Source organism: Musa acuminata, chromosome BXJ1-8 (assembly GCF_036884655.1).
Source record: "Musa acuminata AAA Group cultivar baxijiao chromosome BXJ1-8, Cavendish_Baxijiao_AAA, whole genome shotgun sequence".
NCBI lineage: Eukaryota > Viridiplantae > Streptophyta > Magnoliopsida > Zingiberales > Musaceae > Musa > Musa acuminata.
Window position 1 is genome coordinate 34,352,419 of NC_088334.1, and position 26,190 is coordinate 34,378,608.

The 26,190-nt window shown below is 36.8% G+C and overlaps 1 protein-coding gene across 4 annotated transcripts; it reads left to right on the forward strand.

Annotated features, from left to right (window-relative positions):
• Positions 1–341: 341 nt before the first annotated feature.
• On the forward strand, positions 342–25,044 carry LOC135587736 (adenine phosphoribosyltransferase 4-like). Of its 4 annotated transcripts, XR_010475965.1 has the most exons (8): positions 346–741; positions 830–940; positions 3,195–3,287; positions 5,645–5,794; positions 20,376–20,434; positions 22,415–22,483; positions 24,088–24,209; positions 24,426–24,703. XR_010475965.1 is itself a non-coding variant. In XM_065079464.1 (7 exons), exons 1-6 carry the CDS (start codon positions 636–638, stop codon positions 22,469–22,471), a joined length of 576 nt encoding a protein of 191 aa, XP_064935536.1. In that variant the 5' UTR covers positions 346–635; the 3' UTR covers positions 22,472–22,483; positions 25,023–25,044. The 4 variants fall into 4 exon arrangements, 3 of the variants coding, with proteins under 3 accessions (XP_064935534.1, XP_064935536.1, XP_064935535.1); XM_065079464.1 differs by lacking the exons at positions 24,088–24,209; positions 24,426–24,703 and adding an exon at positions 25,023–25,044; XM_065079463.1 differs by lacking the exon at positions 24,088–24,209 and having other exon boundaries at positions 348–741.
• Positions 25,045–26,190: the final 1,146 nt, after the last annotated feature.

The window sequence follows — 26,190 nt, forward strand, 5'->3', positions numbered from 1 at the left end:
CGAACCATCCCTTGTCGAGGAATTAGCACCAGAAATCTATTGAACCAATCTGCATGCCACGTCCTTCGTGATGTTGACCGGGTAACGGGTGGTGGGTTCTCGCCATTACCATGTGCTGCGGCATTCCCGCTCTGGTATCCACTGCAGCCACCCCGGAGAGCAGCACGAAAATTACAGCGGGCCCCGCCCCGCATCCCGCATCCCGCATCCCGCATCTCCCTTTCTCCCTCTCAGGCCGCGTTGGGCCAAATCCTCTGAATCCCCAAAAGCCGATTCGCATCTCGTCGCGCCCCTCCTCTTTTTTATCCTTTCCTCTGCGACCGCTCCCAAGTCCCGAAGACAAAGAAGGAGAGAGAGAGAGAAAGAGAGAGGGGTTGGGAACTGCACAAAGGTAAAGCAAGATAACGAGCGCGACGAAAAAGTTAGGTGCGACAGCGGTCAGTGGACCGTAGTAACTCCCCTCCCCCACTCTTCATTATTACCGAAAACAACCTCGAAGCTGTGACGACGACAGCAGTAACACCTCCACGCTCTCCGTTCCTACTTATTCCGTCACCCCTCCCAGAAGACAACCTCCATCCCCAACAACCCCAACAGCTTCACTCGGAGGGTGCGCGGAATACACAGAGGAGTCGATGAAGGAGGTCGTCATGTTGGAGGAGGAGAACGGAGGAGTGGTAGACCCTCGGCTGCAGGCCATCAAGGCTGCCATCCGTGTGGTTCCCCACTTCCCCAAGCCAGGTTCTCCTTCTTCTTTATTTTTCACGGTGTCGTTTGCCTTTTTTTTTTTCTCCCATCGTGGTGTGTTGATCTTGGTCGATCGAAGCAGGGATCATGTTCAATGATATTACGACCATGCTGCTGCGGCCCAAGGTGTTCAAGGATGCCGTGGAGATCTTCGTCGATCGCTACAGGGACCTGAGCATCTCCGCAGTTGCTGGTATATATAGTCGTGTGCTCTGTTTGCTTTCGTAGATCGTTCTGCTTAAGTTCTGCTTTCTGGGCTTGGGACTGGATAGACAGTTGACAAAATGATGACCTTCCAAATACATGCGTTTTGTGTGTTCTTTAAAATTCTTGCTTCATTTACGGATAAATTAATGGAGGTCGTGTTCTGCATTCCTGGGTTAGTAGTAAAGCCTAGCTTGCTGTGCATATTTGCAGACTGAAGTCGATCCATGCACTCTGTCCAGTGCTTGGATTGACTTCTTTTTAGATTCATTAAGCTTTAAGGTCTTGAGAGAGACAGAGCTTGATTACCAATTGGGACGAACGTCTGGATGAAGGTACCAAATGAGCATATCTTTTATTACATTTGGAATAGGTCCATGTCAAATTGGATTTAATGTGCAGAAATTATAATCCGTGCATGCGAGGGGATATTGATTCCCAACAGTTGTGAAGCTAGGTTACTATATTTTATTCTTATGATTCCAGTTGATGTCATCAAACATGACTTTCATGAATGTAAGAGCAACTTATATAATTGCTTAACACTGATATAAATAATGAGAGTAAATGGATTTCTTAACACCAATATAAATCATGAATTTCATGTAGGGGGATATGATCCCAACAGTTGTGAAGCTAGGTTACTATATTTTATTCTTAATGATTCCAGTTAATGTCATCAAATCATGACTTTCATGAATGTAAGAGCAACTTATGCGATTTCTTAACACTAATATAAATAATCAGATTAACTGGATCGTAAGGAATTACTCTGAGATCTGTTGCCAATTATCTAATTGCCTATGAGGCAATAAGTATGGCAAGCGTTATTGTAAATGCTTGATGTATTTATTCTTTGTCCATTGTATCATAATAAGTTATGAAGCAAGGGGACTTTATGGCTTAACTATCTATATTTGCTATTTAACCCTTCTGTCCATCTTGCATTGAGAAACAAATTTGTGATAGAAATGCCCTCAGTGTTTAAGTTTGTGGTTCTATTAGAAGAGAGATATCTTAGGTTTTTCATTATAATATTACAAATACTGGCTTTGCAACCACAAATTGTTGGAGCGTTATGTTGTGCTGTTGGTATCACTAATAATAACCACACAAATAAATGAAACCAAATTTACTTGATGCCACAGTGCTATATGACACAGATATGCTGCTGACATTGTATTTGGAATGTTTGAAATGTGATGCATAGGGGTCCCACATTGTTCAAATAGGTGTCACAATATGCATTATTGATGCCATTATTACAACATGTGCTCATTTGATGACCCACATGTTCTATGTGTGGTGCCATGTCAATATAATAGATGTAAGGGTCCGATGTGTCCAACATGGATGCCACATGCACCATGCTAGTGTGCAGTTAGCACAATGATATTGGAATCCACTGCAAGGATTGCATTCTTGGAACCGACATAACCAGGGTATAAGACAGGTCTCAGTTGGTACCTCTGTGGAGAAAGAAACAAAAAGAATGAGAAATGGTAAAAAGGAAAAGGAATGGATATATTCTTTTTCTGCATTTCCTTGCGTGCAACTTGGGTTCACTGCTTCACTGTGATAGCTCAAAGAGTCACAGCTTTAGGGTTTTGGTCCCCATAAATGCGAAAATTGATCTGGAGATACCTGGTTGAAGTGGAATGTTTTGAATTGTTTTGATAAAAAATGAACATAAGCAAAGCAGTAAATATGTCACAACAAAGTATCACCTAGGACTGGGCTGTCTGGTGCTTGCTAATAGTTGATTGATATCTACCACTTGGTACTGTTAATGTGCTGCAATTGCTTTCCTCAGTCTCCAATGTGCCCCATTTTTATGCCACTTTTGCAACATGTAAATGCCATGTCATCACATTGAGGTAGGGAACTACAAGATCTATGTGGTAAAGAATAGGGTGTTATGTCAGACCTTTTAAACCATAGGTGGGTAAGTTGGAACTATGTGTAATTTATCTTAAAATTTAAAATAAAACTATAATTTTTTTATAAAATGATTTCTAGCAAATGTAATGGATGACTACTAGGTTATGGGATTTCAGATAATATTCCTAATCCAAGATATAATTGTTAAATGGTAATTCAGTACATTCTTTTTTGATTTTTTAAGCTGAATGTTACATTCATGTGCATCTGACTGAGATTTGGGAGTCTCAAAAATATTCCTTTGTTGCATAATGCATAATAATTGTTTTGAACAAATTTAATAAGGTAAATGTTTTTAATAGGAGTTGAAGCTAGAGGATTCATATTTGGCCCGCCAATTGCTTTAGCACTTGGTGCAAAGTTCATACCATTGCGTAAGCCTAAGAAGTTGCCAGGTAAGTTTCGTTTCTCTTTACTTTCTTTCCCAAATACTTTTGTTTCTTTCTTCTCTTGTTCCCTCCATGATCTGACTTAGCTATCTCTACTTAACTGCTTTCAGCAGAAATATTTATACAAAGTGTATTTGAATAAAGTGCCTAAGGAGTTGAGGATGAACCCCAAACTCCACAGATTTTTGTTCTCTATGATGACATCTCTATTTCCTTAAATGGTTAAGGAGTGCTCTCAATCCTGCCCTTGTCTCTTCCACTTTACATTTCTTTCTTTAGTAGGTGGGGGCAAACACAGTAATAGTGATGTCTCCCTTTTTTTTTTTTTTTTTTTTTTCATATTTTTAGTTGCAACTCTCTTTATTGCCTTCTGTCCATCTTGATTTTTCTCTTTTCTGTAACATCTCTCACTCCTCTTATTGTCACTTATATTTTCTTCTTTTGATGCTATAAAATTGGCTAAATTGACCAACTTCTATTTAGTTTGGCTGATTCTAACCGGTTTCAACTACTTTCTACCTAGAAGGCTTAGAAATCAGCCAAAATTGGATCATCCTTGGATAATTCGTAATCAAAGTGTGTATCAACATCAAAATTGCCTGATCTTGCAAAACATGGTCACATGCAGATGAAGTATCTCAGATGTACCAAATTCTCATAATTAATAATATGGATGATCATATCATTTGAGTTCTTTAATGTTTTTGCGAGTAAGAACACATTTTATGCTTGTAAATTGGTTTCAAGCATTGATTGACTCATATGCGCTGATGCATTCCAATAAAGGACATGTACCAGATCATATAGTTATGTGTTAGTTGGTTTGTTCTTTTTTTATTTTTTGGTAATATTGAGCAGTACAAGTTGGTATATCACTCAGCAGAATGGTACTATATCTTAATTTGACAAGTTGTCCAAACAGGTATTAAACTGGTAGATAAACAACACCCCTTACGACTTGAAATTTTGAGTTAAATAGAACATTGTGGTTTGGCATGGCAATTGAACTGATGGAATGTTGTTACATTTGAACTCTTTTGATTGACAAGACAACATCATATCACAGTTTTGATCAGACATGAAAATCAATGAGTCTTTAGTATAACTCTGTAATCAGAACAGTTTAACTTGTCAAGTATGCTAATAACTGTGGATCACCAGTTAGAAAATCAAACTGGTACAAGTGGTTATTTGCTAGACTGCTTTCAGAAGTAGTTGTTGCACATGTACCTATATATAGTCCTCAAGTGAGTCTTTAACAACATCAAATTGTCTATCAAAGGTTTTAAGAAAATAATTCAGACAAAATGGTCTCTTACACTACCTCCATAGTGTATACATATGATAATAGGAATTCCCAATCCTTTTTTGACATTTCAACAATTTTTTATGTGTTCATTGTCACATATCATAAATACCAAAAAGAAATATATAAGAAGATTTTTGGACATATTGCTAAACTGCCATTCAATCATAAAATTACATAATCCTAAAGAGATGTGCTTTCCAGAGCAACTATCAAAAGTAGATATAATTCTGCATGGCACCTAGAAAACAATAAATGGTAAGGAAAAAGAACGAAAAATGTACCTACTAGTGATGAGGGTTTTAGATACACATTATTAATAAGTGTAATCTTGCATATTTGATTCATTGCAAAAGAAAGTTGGAGTAGGAAAAAATTTCACTCACGGTACATGTATGGTATCAGCCATTAATTCGTAAGTGCAGAACCTGCACAACAGTATGCATTTTATTAACTTCGTGCTTGCTTGAATATTGCTTTGACATATATTTTACCTCAAAGTTGTAATGTCGACATGGGTGCAAATAAATTTACATTTTACCAACTTATAAAGTATTATGAAAGAAATTTGTGATGGTTTGAAACTTTGAATAGCATGAACATCTGTTAAAAATTCGAGAGATCATATCAAGCATTTAATGCAAATGTAACACAACTGTAGTCTAGGATTATTAAATTAATAAATTGAATCCCTATATATATATATATATATATATATATATATATATATATAATATTTTTAGTCTTAGAAACCTCAGGTCGTCAAGGAGCCTCTACGCAATTATAATTGTTTTCATTGTAAATAGCTGCTTCATTATTCCTTTGAGATTAATGATATTGTTTTGATAATTTCTTAACTATTGTATCATATTCATTTTTATTTACTCTTTGTAGATTATTATCTTATCTGTAATCTATAAAAGTAGCAAGACCTTATATTAAAGAGCTAGGCATTAAAAGATTTCTTGTTGTTTATTTGCCTATATGCGTATCATGTGCATGTTTACTGCCACAAATCACAGACCATCTCTAATTTATTTTTCTTGAGACTGGGCAGGTGAGGTTATTTCAGAATCTTATGTTCTGGAGTATGGCACTGACTCCTTGGAAATGCATGTCGGAGCTGTTCAGCCAGGGGAGCGTGTAATTATCATTGATGATTTGGTTGCTACTGGTGGGACACTATGTGCTGCAATAAACCTTCTAGGTATTGTTCATTGGAACCTTGTATGTGCTAAATATTTGTTGTTTATCACTTGAGTGAGTGGTAAAATTTGCAATAGCATATTTTATTTTTTATAGATTAATTTTTTGAATGATGATTTCCTTCGTGTAACCACATAATCATATAATAGTCAATATACAGCCATTTTTTCTAGTGATATTCCTTAGGTATTAACTTCAATGTGGGTTACTTAGGTGATTTATATATCAGTTCTTATATAGTTGTTTAGCATTGTGATTGCTACAAACTTTTCTTGGTTGAACGTTGTCATGATGATCCCCTTTCTAACATGAAATTTTAACGTCCATTTGTATGTCTTGGTTGAACATCCATTTGTATGTTTTTCAATCATATTTTATATTGAAGTATGTTAATATCATTCAAAATAAGAAACATTTTGTTATCTCTATTTCTAGTCAGTGGACTTAGATTCGGTTGCCAAACCAATACTCAAAAACTTGATTTGTAGTAGACCACCCCACATGGCTAGACTTTTTACATGTAGTTTTGGATATTCAGAAGAAATTAATTGTAATCAATTATGCACTAGTAATAATAATAACAACAAAGCTGTAAAGTCTTGACATATTAGATGGATCTTTTGCCACCATTAAGATATGTAAGGAGTCATATGTTTGGTTAAGCTAATAATCTTTATTTATAGTTATGAGGAAGCTCTTCATTTCTTCTTTTTAAGTTTGAGATGCCCTCATCGGTTATATCTTTATGTTTGATATTTTATTTTAAACAACATAAGTTAGCTTCTAATAGTGGAAATCTTCGTAAATTCTATTTATTATGTTGGTAAATTAGCTTATTTAACAAGTGAAACCATAACCACCAAGCTTGTGGCAAAAACCATAGTGTGAAAAGAATGACTTACAAAATTTAAATTCTTTGTTTGTTTTCAACATAATATAGTACTTAAAACTGTAGTATTCTTTTTGTATAAATGTGATAGACTTTGGTTTACTGTTAAAGGCAATTTTAATAGTCGTTAAAAGAATATTAGAGCTTCCAAGGAAGAAAAACATGCCAAATAAGAATATTTATTGTATTTGAACCATTTTTTATAAGACTATTGGGTAAGTTTTAGTACTCACTAAATTGAGATGTGTTTTTCTGCCTCGACATTCAATGCCATATTTTATTATTAGATATTTACAATTTTAGCAACAGTCGTATATGACACAGGTTATATGTTCATGTAGTTTTATACAAGGTTTTTAATCTTGTACAATACCGGCTATTGAACGGTATGTCAGGGCATATCGAGCGATACACCTAAAATAGGCATAAAACCCTCCAAAAAAACTAAAAAATAGAAAAAAAAATTAGGATAGGATTTTTAAGTTAGAAATAAATATATATTTAATATAATTTTAACAAAACTAGTATAAATTAGGTAAGAATAATGCCGTATATCTTTTTTAGGCTTTGAGGAATGGTGTCTAATTTCGAATAAGTTAATATTAAACACACTAGTCACAACATTAAAGACCTTAATTACTCCCTAATTAATACTATTCTACGATCGAAAGCATATCAAACAGCATATTAGACATTAAGTCATACACCACATAGAATAGACTTAATCATCTTATAATGTTAGGATCAAGAGCACTAAGAGGGGGGGGGGGGGGGGGGGGGTTGAATTAGTGCAGCGGATAAAAACGTCAACTTCGTCAAATCTCTCGTACGATAAAAACCATTTCCGATGTAAAACCGATTTTGGAAACTTAGCTTGAAAGCATACGTAAATGTATTGAAGGCAGTAAGCTATTGAAGGGGTTTGCAGTAAGGTAATAGCAGGAAACAAAATGCAAACCAGAGAAGACGGGAGTTTATAGTGGTTCGGTCAATCGTGACCTACATCCACTCCTCCGATTCCTCTTCCGTCGAGGCCATCGGCATCCATTAACGATCTTCCTTTACTAGGCGAAGATCAACCTCCTTCTTACACCCCTCTTCTCCTTTTACCAGGTTTAGGAGACAACCCTTACAAGCACTCACTCTCCTCTCTAAAAAGAATTCTAACACTTAGAATTTACAGGAGGGAAATTATAGAGATTACAACAACGTTTTCTCTCTTTTAATCTCTCTGTGCTTGTGTGAATTAACCAGGGATGAGAGGGGTATTTATAGGCCCCAAACCAGTTTGAATTTGGAGCTCAAAACTGTCATCTCCCGGAATTCCGGGGTCTGGCGGTTGCACCGCCTGGCAGAGCTCGGAGACTGAGCCTTTGGGCGGTGCCACCGCCTGACTGGGGCGGTTGCACCGTTTGGCAGAGCTCGGAGACCGAGCTCAGGCGGTTCCATTGCTTGTCAAGGGTGGTTGCATTGCCTAGTCTCGCTCGGAGATTGAGCTCAAGCGGTGCCACCGCTTGACTGGGGCGGTTGCACCGCTTGGCAGAGCTCGGAGACCGAGCTCAGACGGTTCCATCGCTTGTCAAGGGCGGTTGCACCACCCAGTCTCGCTCGGAGACTGAGCCCAGGCGGTGCCATCGCCTGACTGGGGTGGTTGCACCGCCCAGCTTTCCTGGGAGACCATCTTCTGAGCGGTGCCACTACCTGGCAGGAATTCTGGTCCGAATGGGTTGATCTATTCGGCCTAATTTAGGTCTATCAAGGGCCCAATTGCCCCCAGATTAAGTTAATAGGATCACCTCCTATTCCTAACTTTAATCTACATGCTAACTACGATATTTCTTAAGACATTTACCACAACTTGCTCTGGTGCGTCAATCGCTTCTTTCGGCGAGCTTCCGGCGAACTTCCGTCGATCATCCGATGAACCCTCGGTGATGCTCCTGCGGACTTCCGACAAACTCCTGGACTTGCGACGATCCACTTCGCGAGTTCCGACGAGCTTCTTTTGGCAAGCTCCTGGACTTCTCGGATTTGTTCCCGCAGAACCTCCGACGACCGTCCGGACTTCCGTCGAACTCTCGAACTCCCAACGTGATCATAGTCTTGACTCCGGCGCAACTCCTGCTACATGTCTTACTTTCATCGAAGTTAATCCTGCACATGTAAAACAAAACTTCGATTGAGACAATTAATCCTAAGCAATTAACCAAGTTGTCTGACATGTCATTGGTCCCTCGACGCTTCGTCCAATTTTTCGGCGCACCGTCCTCTCCTACAGCCTATTGCCCAATCGGCTAGTTGACTGTGCAACTCCGATATCCTTGGCGCAATACCCGCTCTTCTTGGCCCGATGCTCGAGTCCACGACCCAAAGCCTTCTGTCGATACGTCGACCGATCCACCGGCCCGACGTCCAATTTTTTGACATGTTCCTCCGGCACAACATGTTTTTTCCTGATTTAATTGTCTCATCCTGATCAAAGCATCCTGCGTCACTCAAAACGCAGATTAAATTATAAACATATATCAAGTGGTTTCATCATCAAAATACGAGATTCAACATATAAATCAATAAAAATCTAGAAAGAGAATATATACCTCTTGATTAAAAAGTTCTTTCTCTTAATCCTCTCAGATTAGCCTATTAAATTTGATTCAATCTATAAATCATTGTTTTGTTAAGTTTAGGAGAGTAAAAATATGAGAATAAGAGAGAGATTGTGACTAAAATTGAGTTTGAAAGAGTTTAAGAGAGTGAGAGTGAGAGTGAAATGAATTGAAAAAGGGGGGAGGAAAGGGTTTAAAAACCATTTAGGATGCCTCCAACGATCAAATTACCCGTTTGAAAAATCGTTATCAATTGGTAACGGTCAAAATCGATCGGTACTGCTTGGTACAGGTCGGTAACGATTAAAATTTCTACCGCTACTGCTAGTACAACCCCGTGTCGCCTGATATGAGGCCAAAAACTGATACCGCCTGGTAGCAGGCAATTCGCGTGTCGGTTTGTTGGCGGACCGATAAGTACCGCATGTATTGGGCGATACCATATGAAATTAAAATCCTAGTTTTATTTAATTTTTGTTGCTTCTTTACAATGATAACTTCAAAATCAATATGTTTGGTTGTTGAAAACTTTATTGTTTAACTCACGAAGGTCATTTGTGATGTAGAACATGTAGAGAAATCTAGGGTGACATCACATGTACAGTTGAAGAACGTAAACAAAAAATCCAGATTTTTATAGAAAAAATAGTCTCTTGTTATCGTGCGAAAATTGGTGCACAAAAATCTGCGAAATTAAAAAACCACGCGTGTTAAGGGATGTGTGGTACATAGGGAGATTGTATATCCTTGAAAACTTGTAGATTTATGGGAGAGGATGAAGGATATCAACTGTCTTCCTTTCTAACGGTGAGCCACACGGTAGGGGTTGTGAAAATGCTCCTCAAATTGGTATACAAATCTCCTTACTGTACGCACCACATAATTAAGAAGAGGTCGACCCTTCTTGCTATCCACACTACTATAGACTTAGCTGGTTTTGCCTAAGTCGTGTGGCACCCTTGTGTGTCTGTCCGCAAAGGTCAACCTACCCAAAACCTTCTATGGTCTGTTAGAACGTACAAAAGAGAAAACGAGTTAGAGAAAGCATCTCACTCGGGATCTATAAGCAATCATTTCAGTAAACACTTCATAGCCAATGCAAATTACAAACAGACTTTACAAACTCTGAACGGTCGCACAACAAAAGGTCCAAAATGATCCATTATAAATCGAAATCCCCACAAGTGCCCACATGTCATAACCTTTGTTTGAAATCCTAGGATGACCACCAAAACGAAAGAAAATAGGGTTGCTAAGCCTACTACCAGCCCTTTATATGCTGTGCAAAGTATAAACAAAACCAAAAGACATGGACATACAGAAGCATTACATCGAACACCCCGTTTACAATTTTGTCCGTGACAACACACCCCAAATAGGGGCTGCTTGCTATCCACATGCCCCAAATAGCTCGAATCTCTTAGGCTGTATCATATATACCTCCTTGAAGTTGTCGTTAAGGAATGCAGTTTTTTACATCCATCTGTCAGATCTCATAATCATAGTGTGCTGCTATATCTCATCCTCAATATTCTGTTATCTAATATATCTCATATATCTCTTAGGGTATCACACGAACTTGCACCGCTTCGTCCTGGATTCCAACTTATCGGGGTTGCGTCTTTTAACATGGGCAGGGTAGCCCCAAATTTTAACAACATTAAGATCAGACTTCTTCCCTTTCCATATCTTATATAGTGTAGACACTACCGACTTAGTTAAAACTCTATTTAGAATGTAAGCTACGGACTCTAGGGCGTATCCCCAGAATGAGATGGGTAGGTTGGCGAAATTCATTATGGACCGCATAATGTCTAACAGTATGCGATTTCTCTTTTCGGATACACCATTGAGTTGAGGTGTATAAGGAGGTCTTTATTGGGATAGAATCTCATGGTCCTTGAGGAACTGAGTGAACTCTGTACTCAAGTACTCACATCCTCAATCTGATTGAAGAGTCTTGATACTCTTTCCAGTCTAGTTCTCTACCTCATTCTTATATTCCCTGAATTTCTCGAATGCCTCGGACTTGTATTTCATCAAATATATATGTCTATACCTAGAGAAAGTAATGAAGTAAGAGTAACCACCTATAACTTGGGTTGACATATGACTATATACATCGTTATATATGAGTTTCAGTAACTTAGTAACTCTCTCTCCAATTTCACTAAATGAAGAGTTGGTCAGTTTTTCACGAAGTCAAGGTTCACAAGTTGCATATAACTCATAGTCGAATGGATTTAAGTATCCATCATTCATCAACTTTTAAATCCTTCCCTTATAGATATGACCTAACCAACAATGCCACATGAATTCATTGTTTATTTCTTCTTGTTTCTTCTTTGACATACTTACATTCATGATATGTAGTGTAGTGTCTAACATAAATAAATCAATATGCAATGTTCCTCTCATAATGATCTTATCATCTAATAATATTGAACAACCATTATTCTCAAAAACTAATTTATATCCATTAATTGTCAAACATGAAATGAAAGTAATGTTTTTGATAATAGAATGAACAAAATAATATGCATCCAATGCAAAAATAGCTCCACCAGGCAGATACAGAGTGACCTTATCAACAGCCACTATAGCAATTTTTGCTCCATTGCCCATCTTGAGGTCCATCTCACCTCTTGCCAATTTCTTAAGTCTTGTCAAAACCTGCAACGAATTGCAAATGTGATAAACACTGCTGATATCCAATATCCATGTGTTATCATAAGATTCTAACAAATGAAAACTGATCATGAATGTACCTGAAACTTCTCCAAGCTTCTGTTTCACCTTCTCTGCAAGGTACTCTATGCAATTTCTCTTTCAATGCCCGTCTTTGTCACAGTGGAAGCACTGACCTTTGTTCTTTGTGAAAATATATATGTAGCAGAAATAAATAACATGTAAATTTTACAAAACGTAAACAATCAAGATAAGGACTTCTATCTTAATTTACTCCCATTATTTTCTCGCGAAACATACAACTCCCTTCGGTATGTGAATCAGAGACCCTCGACAGATCTTTAGTGGGGATCAGGATCCAATCGACGTTTTAACGTAATCTCAAGGGACTAGACCAATCACATTAAGCAAGAAAAGGAAAAGGTATGCAACTCTTGTCGATCACAACTCTTTGTAATTCCCATCCTTGTCGGCCTCCGAACCACTATGGCCTCAAGAGACTTGACCAACCTTGATGTTCGGTTAAGTCATCACCATCATTATAAGAAGAGTATGATTCGATAATATACCATCGAGGGACTCGACCAAGCATACCTCGTCCTTAGGTCACCGGTGACATTTCTATGTTGTAGGCAAGATATCAAATCATAATATAGGTGTGCCTCGAGAGACTCGATCAACTTAACCATCGTCGGGAATCGATTTCTCCTTATAACGATGGAAGACCACGTGGGTCAATCTAATTGCCTCACGTTTACCGACTTAATATTCTCGAGAGAGGAGATTTGATTCGGTCTCCTATTACGTGTCGCACATATACATATTTAATATATATCTATATTGTATGTAAATATATATACATATCTAGTAGGTGTATAAGCAATCACACATCACATGAGCAATCACACCAGATGATCATGGACTACAGCAATGTGATCAAGCTTGAGCCAATGGGCCCAATCACTCACATCACGATCTATGTGTGCAATAGTGCATCTCCATACCCTGTGATCGTCCATCTCGTCTTCATCGGTTCCGTCGGCATCTCGATGCATCTCCATGCGTTGCGATCATCCGTATCGGCCTCGTGAGTCCTGTTGTTACCTCCATGCTCCCGTCGCGCCTCTTCGTGTAATTACAACATAATTATAAACACGCAGGCCTGACAATAAACGAGAAAAAAATGAAGGCTCGTAGGCCCTAAAAATAATAATAATCACATCACACGGTCTATGATTATTCGTCTACATCACACATCACATGTACACATCACTACGTAAGAATACTAGAAAATAAAAATTAATTAAACTATTAATTAATTATTTTGCAGTATTTTGGGAACCTTACCATAGGGTGCCCCCATATGGTAGGTAGTCCCTTATGTGATTAGGAAATCTTAGCCACTAGGGACTACCTTGCGGCCAAGAATCCTAGGCCACAGGGCTGCCTTATGTAGCTAGGAAACCCTAGCCACCAAGGAGTCCTTTATAGCCAGGAAACCCTTGCTGTAGGGCAGCCTTGGGCGGCCAGGAGTCCTGGCCACCAAGGTAAGCCCTGCGACCAGGAAACCCTTACCGTCAGGGATGCCCCTTGCAGCTAGGAAACTTGGTTGCAGGGGCTGCCAAACTACAGGTCGAGAGCACCCGTGTTGCTCTTAACCTTGCTGCTTTTGGCCAGGCCGAGAGGAGCAAGCTGTGCTCACGGCCAAGGCTACAAGTAGCCTTCGGCCAAATTACAGGGCAACAATAATTGCTGCCCCTTTTCCTTTGTTCTGCGATAGTAATTTTGGTTACAAAATATTGATCTAAAGCACCTTTTAGCAGGGAGCATATATGCAATCCAGATCTTAAAACTACGACAAAAATTACAGCAATCGCGTAAAAACAATTATATGCCATTGAACACTACATACACAGTTTAAAAGTCAATCTTTCGCATGAACAACCTGGCTCTGATACCACTATAGGGAAATCTGGGGCAACATCACATGCGGAGCGGAAGAACAGAAACAAAAATCCTAGATTTCTATAAAAAAATAGTCTCCTGTCATCGTGCGAAGATTAGTGCGCGAAAACCTGTGAAACAAAAAAACTACGCGCGTGAAGGGATATGTATTACCTAAGGAGATCATATATCCCTGAAAACCCACAGATCCATATCAGAGGATGAAGGAGGTCATCTATCCTTCTCTCTAGTGGTGATCCACATGGTAGGGACTACAAAGACGCTCCTTAAATCACTGCATAAATCTTCTCGCTACATGCACCACGTAATCAAGAAAGGGCCGACCCTTGTTGTCCACACGCCCTAAATAAGGGCTGCTGTCTTAAGAGGAGAGGGGGAGAGGATAATAGGAGGTGGCAGCCAAAAGGGGTTTGGCCTATGGCTCTTTGATTCTCTCTTATTTATAGAGGTGGGTACTGGATCTCCATCCAACTATCTAAACTTTTTAGATCAGTGGATCTTTATCCAATAATCTCTTATTAGCTCTTGTTGGATCTTATCTATAGGATCCAATAATTCAGGGGCATATTGGATATCCAATAAGATAAGGGCTTCAACGGATATCTCATATTCGAGCCTTTACTCGTCGCAACACTTACCATATGTATGTGACCCTTTAGGACCAAATATCGAGCTGGCCGTAAGTCATACCTGTTAGAACTCCTTTTGACTCAGTAAATTATTATTTTCATAATAATTCACTCGACTCATCGACTGCTGATGTACTAGGCCACTATGCCACAGTCCTATGATAATACAGGGGAATCCAATCCATTGGACATGTTTGTTCTTAGTTACCATGTATCTATAGTCCCTCATCCATCTAATATCTCATATATCATATACCGGGCATAATGCTGTCAGGCCCGTATAGTTTTTACTCGAGTCTCGCTCTAATCGTATTCTCCCGGAGAATTTTTTTTCTCTAAATCCGAATGACTCTAGCAAGGGATTTGTTTGAACAAGAACATATGAGATGTTCCTCTCCTGACATCGAGAGAGGATGATTCTCTATCGATACTCAATAGCTCTCGTAAGGTTGGCTGTCATTCCTGATGATCGGTTGTGTTAGATCTAAAACTTCTAGGCCTATAAGTCCGGTATCAAAGAGTGAAGTACTCATACATGACATCCTTGGTGTCTTAAGTCTAAGGATAATATACACCATTGGGATGACGGAATCACTGTCTGACAATGAGATATCATCAACCATCCAACATGTACTGAACGAATCAATCAGTGAACTCATTCTCCAATAAGCACCTGCACTGTATTCCTAGTGTTTCCATACGAGCAACTATGAGACCAGCCGCCTCCATCACATGAACGGGTATACAACACACAAGTCTATCCGATTATCTCGATATCCCTTTCGAGTAACCTATGACCGTAATTATTTAGAGTCTGTTTTTAAAGGCTCATTGGTCTCATTATTGTGATCTCATTACGATCTGATTTCCATTGCACAGATCAATGAACATCACAATATATGCAATCATGCAAGATAAAGTGATAAAATGTCAAATAAATAATAAGCAAAATGAGTGCGTATAATATCACACGTGTCATTACTCACGTGATTGGCTTACAGGGCACCAATGACTAGCAGAATAAAATAGGGAAGTAGAGAGAAAGTGAGGGGAAGGGAAAGAAAGAGAAATGTGAGATAAGAGAGGAGGGAGTAACAGACTAGAGAAGATGCAATTTTTTTCATTCAAATCTGAAAATTTCTTGATTTATTGACAAGCTCCACTATTCATAGGAGTTTAGGAGCTTTGGTACAATTAATAAAGACAATGATTCCTAAGAGTAATCTCCTAGGAAATTAGTATGTTTTTTAGAAATCCAAACTATGACTTATAGGATATCAAAATAGTAAATGAGTGCACTTGATACAAAAGAAGTCTCTAGAAAGATCAAAAGACATTTTTTCTTAAATTTTCAACATAATTGTTAGAATCTCTAAGCGAACTAATTGATGACTTTTTAGTGATTTCTTTGCCTAGAATAAACTTTTCTGAAATCCTTTGTAAAGCTAGATGGTTCTCCATCATTCTCCCTCGATAAAAAAGAACTTGACCTCGGAGAGTGATTTGCAAGGTACTAGTCCAATAAGTTTGGTGTAAAGTCACAAAGTTTATACAAAGTAATCCAAGTGACATCAGAAGATGGACTATCATGCCACTTGACAAGAAAGTGTTGAGTAATGCTAGTAGCAGATGTAATAAGGCAGTCATCAAGAATTGCCTCGATGTCATCCTTGTGTTGAGGGAGAATCGATGCTTTGAGAGGATTGTCACTTGCAAGAACATCGGTAGACAGAGGAGGCTCAAAAGTACCATGATATAGAGTTCAATTCTTCATATTGAAAAGTACCATGATATAGAGTTTTTCGATAATGGGGAAAGGACCAATGGATCGAGCATGCAACTTATTAAATGAGGGCGAACGCGAACCAAGATATAATCACCAATTTGAAACTCTTGACTTCTACGATATGCAATTACATTAAGTTTGTAACTTTCATTACTTTGGATAATTTTATGTCGAATCTCAGCATACCAATCATCAATATGTTGAGCGAAGGAGTGGGTTGGTTTTGAGGCATGATAGTCATGTGGAAGGGGTGCAAGGTCAATGGTAGTGCGAGGAGTATAGCCAAGGACAGTTTGAAATGGTTTTTTTTCGATGGAGTGGTTAACTGAGTTATTGTATGTAAATTTTGCAATCAATAAGGTTAAGTATTATTTTCTGGGTTTTTTCTCAACTAAACATCTAAGAAGATTTCCCGAGGAATGGTTAACAACCTCAGTTTGACCATTAGTTTGAAGGTGAAAGGTTAAAGAGAACTTCAATGTTGTGCTAAACAGTTTCCATAAAGGTTTTTAAAAATAGCTAACAAATTTCAAATCTCTATCGGACACCATGGTTAAGGACAAGTCATGTACTTTAATCACTTCTCGCTTGAGCAACGTCTTGCTTTAAGGAAGGCCAATAAAATCTATCCTTGACTAATGCAATGGTTTTGTTTCAGCTTAGGTGACCTGCTAATCCACCCATATGCATTTCCTAAACAAGGAAGTCTCGAAGGGAGGATCTGGGAACACATAATCTAGTAGATTAAAAAGGGTAATCATCTCAAAGAATGAAGTCTGTATGTTCATGACGGTTTTCATCTTGGACTTTTCAATATATGTGACTAAAGTTTGGACTTTGGGTATACTCTTCTTTTAATTACTCAAATCCTATAACCTTAACACTCATGGTAGATAGGATTGGAGAAATTCTACTAAGGGCATCAATAACTTTGTTTTGAGTGCTAGAACAATGCTTAATTATAAAAGATTTAGGATCCAGTAAGTGGAGTCTCTCGGTAGTTGGGCCTTATGAAGGAGACTTGGGAGTTTCTGATTTATCCTTTTTTGTCGGTTTTGCGAATCGCAGGATGATATTTTTGCCTTTGTATGAAAAGACAAGTGTTTTCTCTTTCATGATTAGTAACATTAAGGTCATATAACCAAGGTCAACCAAAAAGAATATAGGCAACGTCCATTGGTATGACATAACAAAGGACTCATCTTGGTAATTGCCCATTTTGATTGGTACTAGACGTCTCTCTATCATAGGTAGAGTGATTTTGTCAACCTAGTCTACTTTGAATGAGGTCGGATATGACTACTTTAAGGTTTAGTCTTTTGATAGCAGATTTTGAGACTACATTCATAGTGCTATTCCCATCAATAACTAATTTGTAAGTTCTTTCCCTGCTTTCGATAAAAGTATGAAAGATACTTGTCCTCTTCCATTCATTGGAATAACTAGTAGTAGAGAGAATAGTACGGACAACATTATAATAGGCATCTTTAATTTTTAGTTCATTTTTGTTAGTTGATTAGTCTTCGGGTTCAACTACTTGGTCTACTTTCTCGATTTGATTCTCTGGTTCTTGTTTTAAGGTAAGGATACATTGAGGATAACGAGAGACAATGTGACCTCTATTATGGTAATAATGATACTAGATTGAAGATGAACTAGTTTGAGAATCAATAGTTGGATGATTCATAGTTGGGCCATGATTGTTGCTAATAGTGGGAATTTTTGACTTGATAGAGTCACTACTTGGGGTAGATTGAGTAATAGTTTATTGTCAAAAGACTAAGAAGATACTTGACAAATTGGATAAAGTTTGATATTCTTCTTAATATCAATGGTTCGTTGGGAAGCTTTTTTCTTAGTGTTGGAGAAACTAAGGGAGACTTCCCATTGGATGTCAAACCTCAACCCATTAACAAATCTTCGAACAGTGATGATTTAGTCCTCTTCTATTTCACACTTAGGTAAAAGGTACTTAAATTGGACCAAATACTCTACCACACTAGAATTCAACCGTTTAAGGTTTAACAATTGTTCAACCATTGGCTTTGAAATTAGGTTGGTGAATATTTTTTCTGAACTTTTTGTTTCATGAGTCATGACTTTCCATTAAGTGATGGAAGTCTCTCGATGGTGTTCGAGACTACGTTGGACATGTTGCTAATTTCCTAACGTAACCCTAATAGTTTCAATTTTGCAAATTGTACATGTTCAATATCAATCATTCCATACCACTCAAAGTAGTCTTCTATGCTATTGAACCAGTCAACAAACATATTTGGGTCAAACCTACCATCAAAATCTAGCACATCCACTTTGACTCTTTTAGCCATTCCCCCCAAATTGTTAGCAAATTGAACTCGTTCACCCATTACTCGAGTTTGCGAATTTCTAGTAGGTTCTAGGAATTCTTTGTTAAGGTCAAAGGCTTGGTCATCAATAATTGTTGGTGCATGATTGTCAACAGGTGCCCTATAGGTGGACCTAGGATTTATTGAAGCTATGGATTGTGGAGAATAGACATGTTGCCTAATCGACTCATCAACCTCCTCATTTATGGGTCATTTTTCACGATGTTGGAGAGCTCTTAGGACTTGGGTCATTTGGTTACATAACTGGTTCAACATTGTGTTTTGATTTGCTAGCTTGGTCCTAAGGGTGTCTACCTCACTCTGTTGGTTTGGGGATTCATCAGAACTGATTTGGTTTTCACCTCGCCGAGTCATGATTCTAATACCATCGACAAATTACCCTTTGGTAATGAGGTTGTTAATTGTTGCAATGCACAATTGACAAGGTAGAAATGTAATGTTTCAAATGGCTTACTTTTTTTTTACTTTTTGTTTTGTTTTTTATTTTTTATTTTTGGGACAATTTTCAAGTATTCAAATTTTAGTGGTATTGCAGTTGTAGCTAAAGAGGAGAGATATGGTGTTAAATAAAAAAAAACAAGGAGAAAACGATGGGAGAAACAATAAAAATCATGATCTAATGAAATATACAATTTTTCTTTTGACAAAAAGTATTAGTAAAGTATTAAAAAATTTACTCGGTATTAAGAGCTATGTGGTCCACCAATTCTGTAGGGATAATCTTCTCAAAGTCTAACTCAACACGTAAGGGGGTTGATGTTGGAGGTGCAAGGATCCTTGAGTATTGATCGAAGCTTTTGTTGCTGGTTGGAACCCAATGGGGTACAGGGCAGGTTTCTTGATGTGCTATGATACCAAACTAATGTAGAACAGAGTAGAAAAGTAGAGAGAAAGAGAGGGAAAGAGAAGTGTGAGATAAGAGAGGAGAGTAAGAGACTAGAGGAGATACAATTCTTTTCATTCAAATCTGAAAATTGCTTAATCTATTGACCAGCTCCACTATTCCTAGGGGTTTAGGAGCCTTGGTACAATTAATGAAGACAATGATTCCCAAGATTAATCTCCTAGGGAATTAGTATGCTTTTTAGAAATTCAAAATGTGGCTTATAGGATACCTAAATAGTAAATGAGTGCACTTAATATAAAAGGAATCCCTAGAAAGATCAAAAGACTTTTTTTTTAGTTTTCAACACAACTCTTAGAATTTTTAGGCTAATTAATTGATGACTTTTTATTGATTTCTTTGTTTAGAACAAACTTTTCTGAAATCCTTTGTAAAGCTGGATCGTTCTCCATCAGTTTGTTCTTTAAATGATTGCTTTTTGGTTGGTTGTGATGAGTTTGACACTCCTGTCAGAGTTGTGGACGCCATGAAGTTGCTTGCTAGTGGCAAATTTAGGTTCACTGGACCGCTAGGAAAAGAAGCTGATGGAGTTAATTATTAATGTAAAGGAAAAAGGCTTTCATTGTTTTTATAAAATAAAAAATGTTATTGTAGATTTTGGATGTTGGCTCCAAAGGGTTCTTTTCTTTTGGAACTTTTCTTAGTTTTATTGTTTTATTTTTATAAATGTTGCTGTCATTGTCTTTCTTTACACTACTTACCGGTATATACTAATTCCATTTGCTTGTAACAATTTGTACTGTCAGAGCGTGTTGGAGCTGATGTGGTTGAATGTGCATGTCTGATTGGTTTACCTAAATTTAAGGTACTCTCCAAATGACTTTATTGTTACTTCATCTTTGATTTTATTCATTCTTGACTTGATAGTTTTTATTTAAAGCCTTCTAAAATATAAATTGATTTTGACTTTATATAATTGACAGTTTAAAGTGTGTTGTCATGCATGGTTTGAGATGGAATGAGACATTAAAGCACCTCACTGAGCACTTGAAAGTGCTGACTGCTTAAGCACGTTATATCCATATTTCTCGCATATCCATGATGGGAACTTATACTATAGTAGATAAAAGCATAATATAAAAACTCAAATTATAACTGACACTAATAAGAATATGATCCACATCCATGCAATATAAGTTATCTATTTAGACAATAACTTAGATGAAGGATTTGAATCACAATCCAATATCCTGGGTAGTATACTGACTGTATTGCTTGGTATCATTGAAAAATAAAACTAAATACCTGTGTAACCTATATGTTTGGGTACTTATCCTTGGTTGGAATGATCAATATTGATCAGTATGTATCAGTATGATCAATATCGATCAGTATGTTTGGGTACTTATCCTTGGTATCACTGATTCAGTCCAATTAGTATTTATAGACTTGCCTTAAGCCCACATCCCTATTTATAGTCTAATAGTAAATCCATGCCACCCGATCAACAGTTTATATAACTAACCCTGACCAACTTGTTGCCTTCTTTCCACTAGTGAGCTACCAATATGAAGCTATATGCTCTGGTACCTATCATAGTTGGATTGAATACTTGCCTTTGGTCCACATCTCTGTTTATAGTCTAATGATAAATCCATGCCACCTGATCAACCGTTTATATAACTAACCCTGGTCAACTTTCTGACTTCTTGCCACTCACGAGTGGGTCCACATCTCTGTTATAGTCTAATGCTAAATCCATGCCACCTGATCAACCGTTTATATAACTAGCCCTGGTCAACTTTCTGACTTCTTGCCACTCACGAGCGGGTCCACATCTCTGTTATAGTCTAATGCTAAATCCATGCCACCTGATCAACCATTTATATAACTAACCCTGATCAACTTTCTGACTTCTTGCCACTCACGAGCTAGCCTAGATGATTTTTTAAGTATTAACCATGCCACATAGGACAACTAATTTGGTTAGTTACATCCTTACATGACCAAAATTAAGAACATTAGGAAGGTAAGTACACCCACTAGTGGAGGAATGGAAATGGTCCTTTGATTGCCATGACAATTGATTGATGAGTATTCGCAGAAATTGCTTGCTTTCTGTGACAGTATATTCTATGTTTCTAGAGGAAAAGTAGAATTTTTTAAGATCATTTCTTCTAATGAAATTTTGAACAACAGAATTAAAGAGGTGGCGAAGATTAGATTCCCTTAAGAGATAGCAGGCAAAGATACTGCACAATGTTTGGAACTTTTGAACTCCTAGGAAAATTTTGTGCAGTTATTTTTTTTTCCATCATCCATGCCATTCTGATCATATCGGTTGCTATGAAGCAGAAACAGATTGAGTAGATTTCATGGATGATTTTAACATAGTTTTGCGTCCAAACCTCCACTAGGCATTAACCAGTTAAAGTTGGTTCAAATTAACAGATCAATTGGTAAAGATTTACTCGACTCTTTCCAGATTAATGCATGCAAACATGGAGAACCTTCTATTAATTTTCAAGACTTAGACAAATTTCTAAAACAAGGAGAATTGGCACGTTCTGCTATAAAGTTCAGCGATCTTCTCATATGGTTCCATAACCTTTGGCATTGTGCTTCTAACATTGAATCATCTTAGTCAGGGGAGATTAGGCAATGAACACTACCTGCTGGAGAATGTTGGTTCGTTTATCCGCTTCAAACATTCCCACTCTTTTCTTTTATAATTCAAATGAGGCATTGCCTCTTCATAGTACTTATACTGGAGGAAATCATTTTAAGAATTCTTCTAGTTTCTTATTAAGTGTTTGGATAGTTTTATTGACTTTTTTACTTTTAGGGTGGTTGCTGGCTAAATGGAAAACCGGTGTATGTACTTGTTGACTGCCGACACTAGGATGTCATCCAGGTTTGCTGCATTGTTGTCGTGGCCTTACAATTTTACATTAAATCACTGCTTCTATCTTAAGTGTCAACTTATGTCACTTCTTTTATAAATCATCATTCAAAGTGCCAAACTTTTGCTTTTATCGTTAAAACTTTCAAACTACAGTTTTCATTGCAAAAGATAGACACTCACCTACAAATCTTATATTTGGCGGATATTAGTTGATTGACTAGTCTCCTTTTAGTCTTAAAAGTTGACCAGAACTTCAATGAATTAACATTCATGATCAATTGATAAAGATATTTGTGTATCAACAAAGAGATGGTAATTAAGATGGATGCTTTTCTATTTATGGAATGTGCCACATGTTTTGACTTTTGTTACTTGTAAATTATGTACAAACATGGGTTGGATACAAATTATGATAGTCACTAATGGACATGTTAGATTATTATTGAGGTAAAGGTGTTTATTTATATTTGGTGGATGGGGACACTGAGGTGGATGTGGAGTAGGAATACTAGAAATGATAGAATATGATATAAATACATATGTGAATAATTAGGACTAGTTCTTGCTGAGATTACAATAAGGTAAAAATATTTGTGGCGTAAGCATGTCCATAGGAGACATAGTAAGTCAATTAGGAAACAATAGGTTTTGATGGATCTTAGTTTGACTTAGGATGGTGCCATATAAGGAGGTCAATGGCAGGAAAAGCTCGATATAACCAACTCCAAATACTAATGAATTTCAAATTAAACATAGAAAGTACCTGTTCTTTTTTAAACATCAATGCAGAATAAGTTGAAAGCTTCTAATAATGACAAAAGCAATATAAATAAGGAAGTACCTGTTGGGAATATTTTTTTAGATACAGAAACTTATAAATCTCACCAACAACCAGTGAAGTTGCATGAAGTAATTACCTCAGAAGAAAACATTTCTATTCAAAATTCATCCAGTATTTGGTTAATTCATAAGCTTTTTGACTATCCATCTTTTTGAAACAAAAAATAGTTCTCTAACTTTACATTTATATGGTGGAAGCAACCACTGTTTACTTGTGCTATATTCAGTGCTTTAACTGATTCTGTTTTACTCAAAGTGGGATTCCTATTCAACCAAGATAAATATTCTAAACTTCTACAATGTAGAACTTATATCTTTGCTTGCAACAATGCTAACATTGTTGCACATAATAAACTTGCAGAGTAGATGTGACATGTCTTCAGTTGTTCAGTTCAGTACGAAGATAAAAACATTGCATGTGGAATTCTCATACTTGAATGACTAAGAAAAACTGTTGTAAGAAAACAGAATGAAAGAGAGTTATATCTTATGACTCTGTTGCAAGTTTGTCATTAGCATTTGTAATTTTGAGTAATTTTAACCCTTGAAACTTTAAAACTTGTTTTAATTTCATGAGATGACATAAGAAGATTTTTCCAACAAGTGTCTAAGTAGCATCTTCCGGAAAAGATGTCCATCCTGGACTATTTTCATTCTCAAACACTTCATCTATAAAATCTCCCAATCTAAAATTTAAATTACATCATCCTATTCACTGATGTGTTCCAGCAATGAAAATATCTTATTTGCATATTTATTTATTCTGCAACTAGATATCTACAAAACAACTTGAAATGGAGCATCTAATAGCAGTTCATGGGAGTCATCATTCAATACAGCACAAGAAAGAGCGTAATGCATCTTACCTGACATATTCCTGTCATTGGTGATGAAGGTGATAATACCTCACAAAAAATGTTCAAAAATTTTAAGCAATTTAACAAGATATGGAAATTTCTTTTATGTGAAATTATGGGTCCTTGGGCTTTCTAGTATTTAAGGAAGCAACGTTTTCCTTTATTATATCTGGAATACCAAGTTGTGTTTCTTTTATCACATTGTTTGAGTTTTAATTGGTTATAGGTTTTTTTTGTCTATTGTGATGTTTCAGGATAAATTTTGGTTAGGGAATATTTACATACAAGCTTGTGATCCAAGGTTGCAACGGATATGAACTATTGTGGGCAAGCAGTTGATGTTTGATGAGTCGTGGTAGAATAGTTATGGGTAGCTTTACATGTTCAGTAGTCCTGGGGTTTCTCTATGAAAATTCTGGAGTTCAGTTAATTTGTCTTCTTTTTCATTGTTCCAGTTTTGCACTAAGAAATTTGATCTACATACACTTGGACTTTAAAAGAAATTTGAAATAAAAGTTCATTTTCTTGGAAATCATTTACGTGTGATGAAGTCAGAGGTGTAAATCTCTTTCTTGGAAATCATTTACGTGTGATGAAGTCAGAGGTGTAAATCTTCCCTCTTCACGAAGTTTTTCTACAGACCTGAAAAACTAATTTGTGGTCTATTGGCTTGTGGACAAGTTCTTGTCCTGTGCATTGTTTCCCGGTTTGTTATCATTAACTTGTATCAGAACTGTGCCATTAAGTAGATATATGGTCTTCAATTTATTAACAATGATATATATATTCTTTCTTTTCGCCTGTTGATACTTGTTTTGGGCTTGCATATACATTTTATCTTGATGGAGCAGAGTTGTGGCGGAGCGAGCAAGAAACTTAGAAGGGGCACCAAACACATGCTGTAATTATGGATGCTTAAAGAAATCAAATTTATGTCCATTGTTGCTGTTCTCGCATGTACTTCCACATGAATTACCTATGTGTTTGGCTTGTGCTAAAATGGTGAGGCTCTTCTTTTTGTTCTTTTAACGACTTCATCAATGCTGCAACTTCCGTAACTCTGAGCAAGAAAACGTGTTATCCTTCTAAGGAATTTTTTCTTTTTCAAGCATTTCCTTTTGTCTTGCTCTGTCAATCCATTTCCATCTGGCTCTGGTGTGTTTGTCTGAAGAAAATTATTTGAAACCCTAGCAGTAGTACATTGCTTAGTCTTTTGTGCCAGTCTGTGTTCTTTGATTCCTTGTTAAAATCCATCTAATTTATTTTCGCCTTCCTCTTGACTTTTTAATTTGTTCTATAGATCTCCATAGTTCTTCCAAGAATTGTTTTCTTGCAATTCAATGTTATGCATAAAATTTCAGACTCCAAAGTCCTATTATTGGCGATCCAAATCTGAATTTATTGTCAAGCATGTGGCTTTTCTGCTGCTAAATCCAACTTCTGCTCAATATTTCTCGATTGCTAGGATATTTGAAAAATGAATGGTTTCTTCCTTGACATTCTCTTGTCCTACAAACTGCATGGTCTTCCGATAAAACATTTCATGGTTATTTAGCTAGTAGAATCTCGTACATGCAACAAAAACACAATTAATTTTCTTATCATAATATAATAGAGAAAATGTTGAAGGTTATACTCGTTCCATGACTCTCCACGTATATGATCGAATTGGTTCTAAAGAAATAATTGTAATTACTACGGTGAGGCTGTCTTGAGAGTTTGTATTTATATTTTTTATATGTATTTGAAGAAAAATATTTGATAAAATTTTTAATATGTACATATTAAAATGTGTCTATATTTTTAATATGTATTTGAAGAAAAAGATTTAAGTGAATATGTAATTATAGGATGTCTTGAGATTTTGATAAATAATAAATAAAAATTATATTTTAAATATACGTCAATGTAAGTGTTATTTGATAAAATTATATTTCAAAAATATTAAATATTTTTTTTTGTAATAAATTAATCTTTTTTTTAATATTTATTAAAAAATAAGTATATTTTTTTTTACTT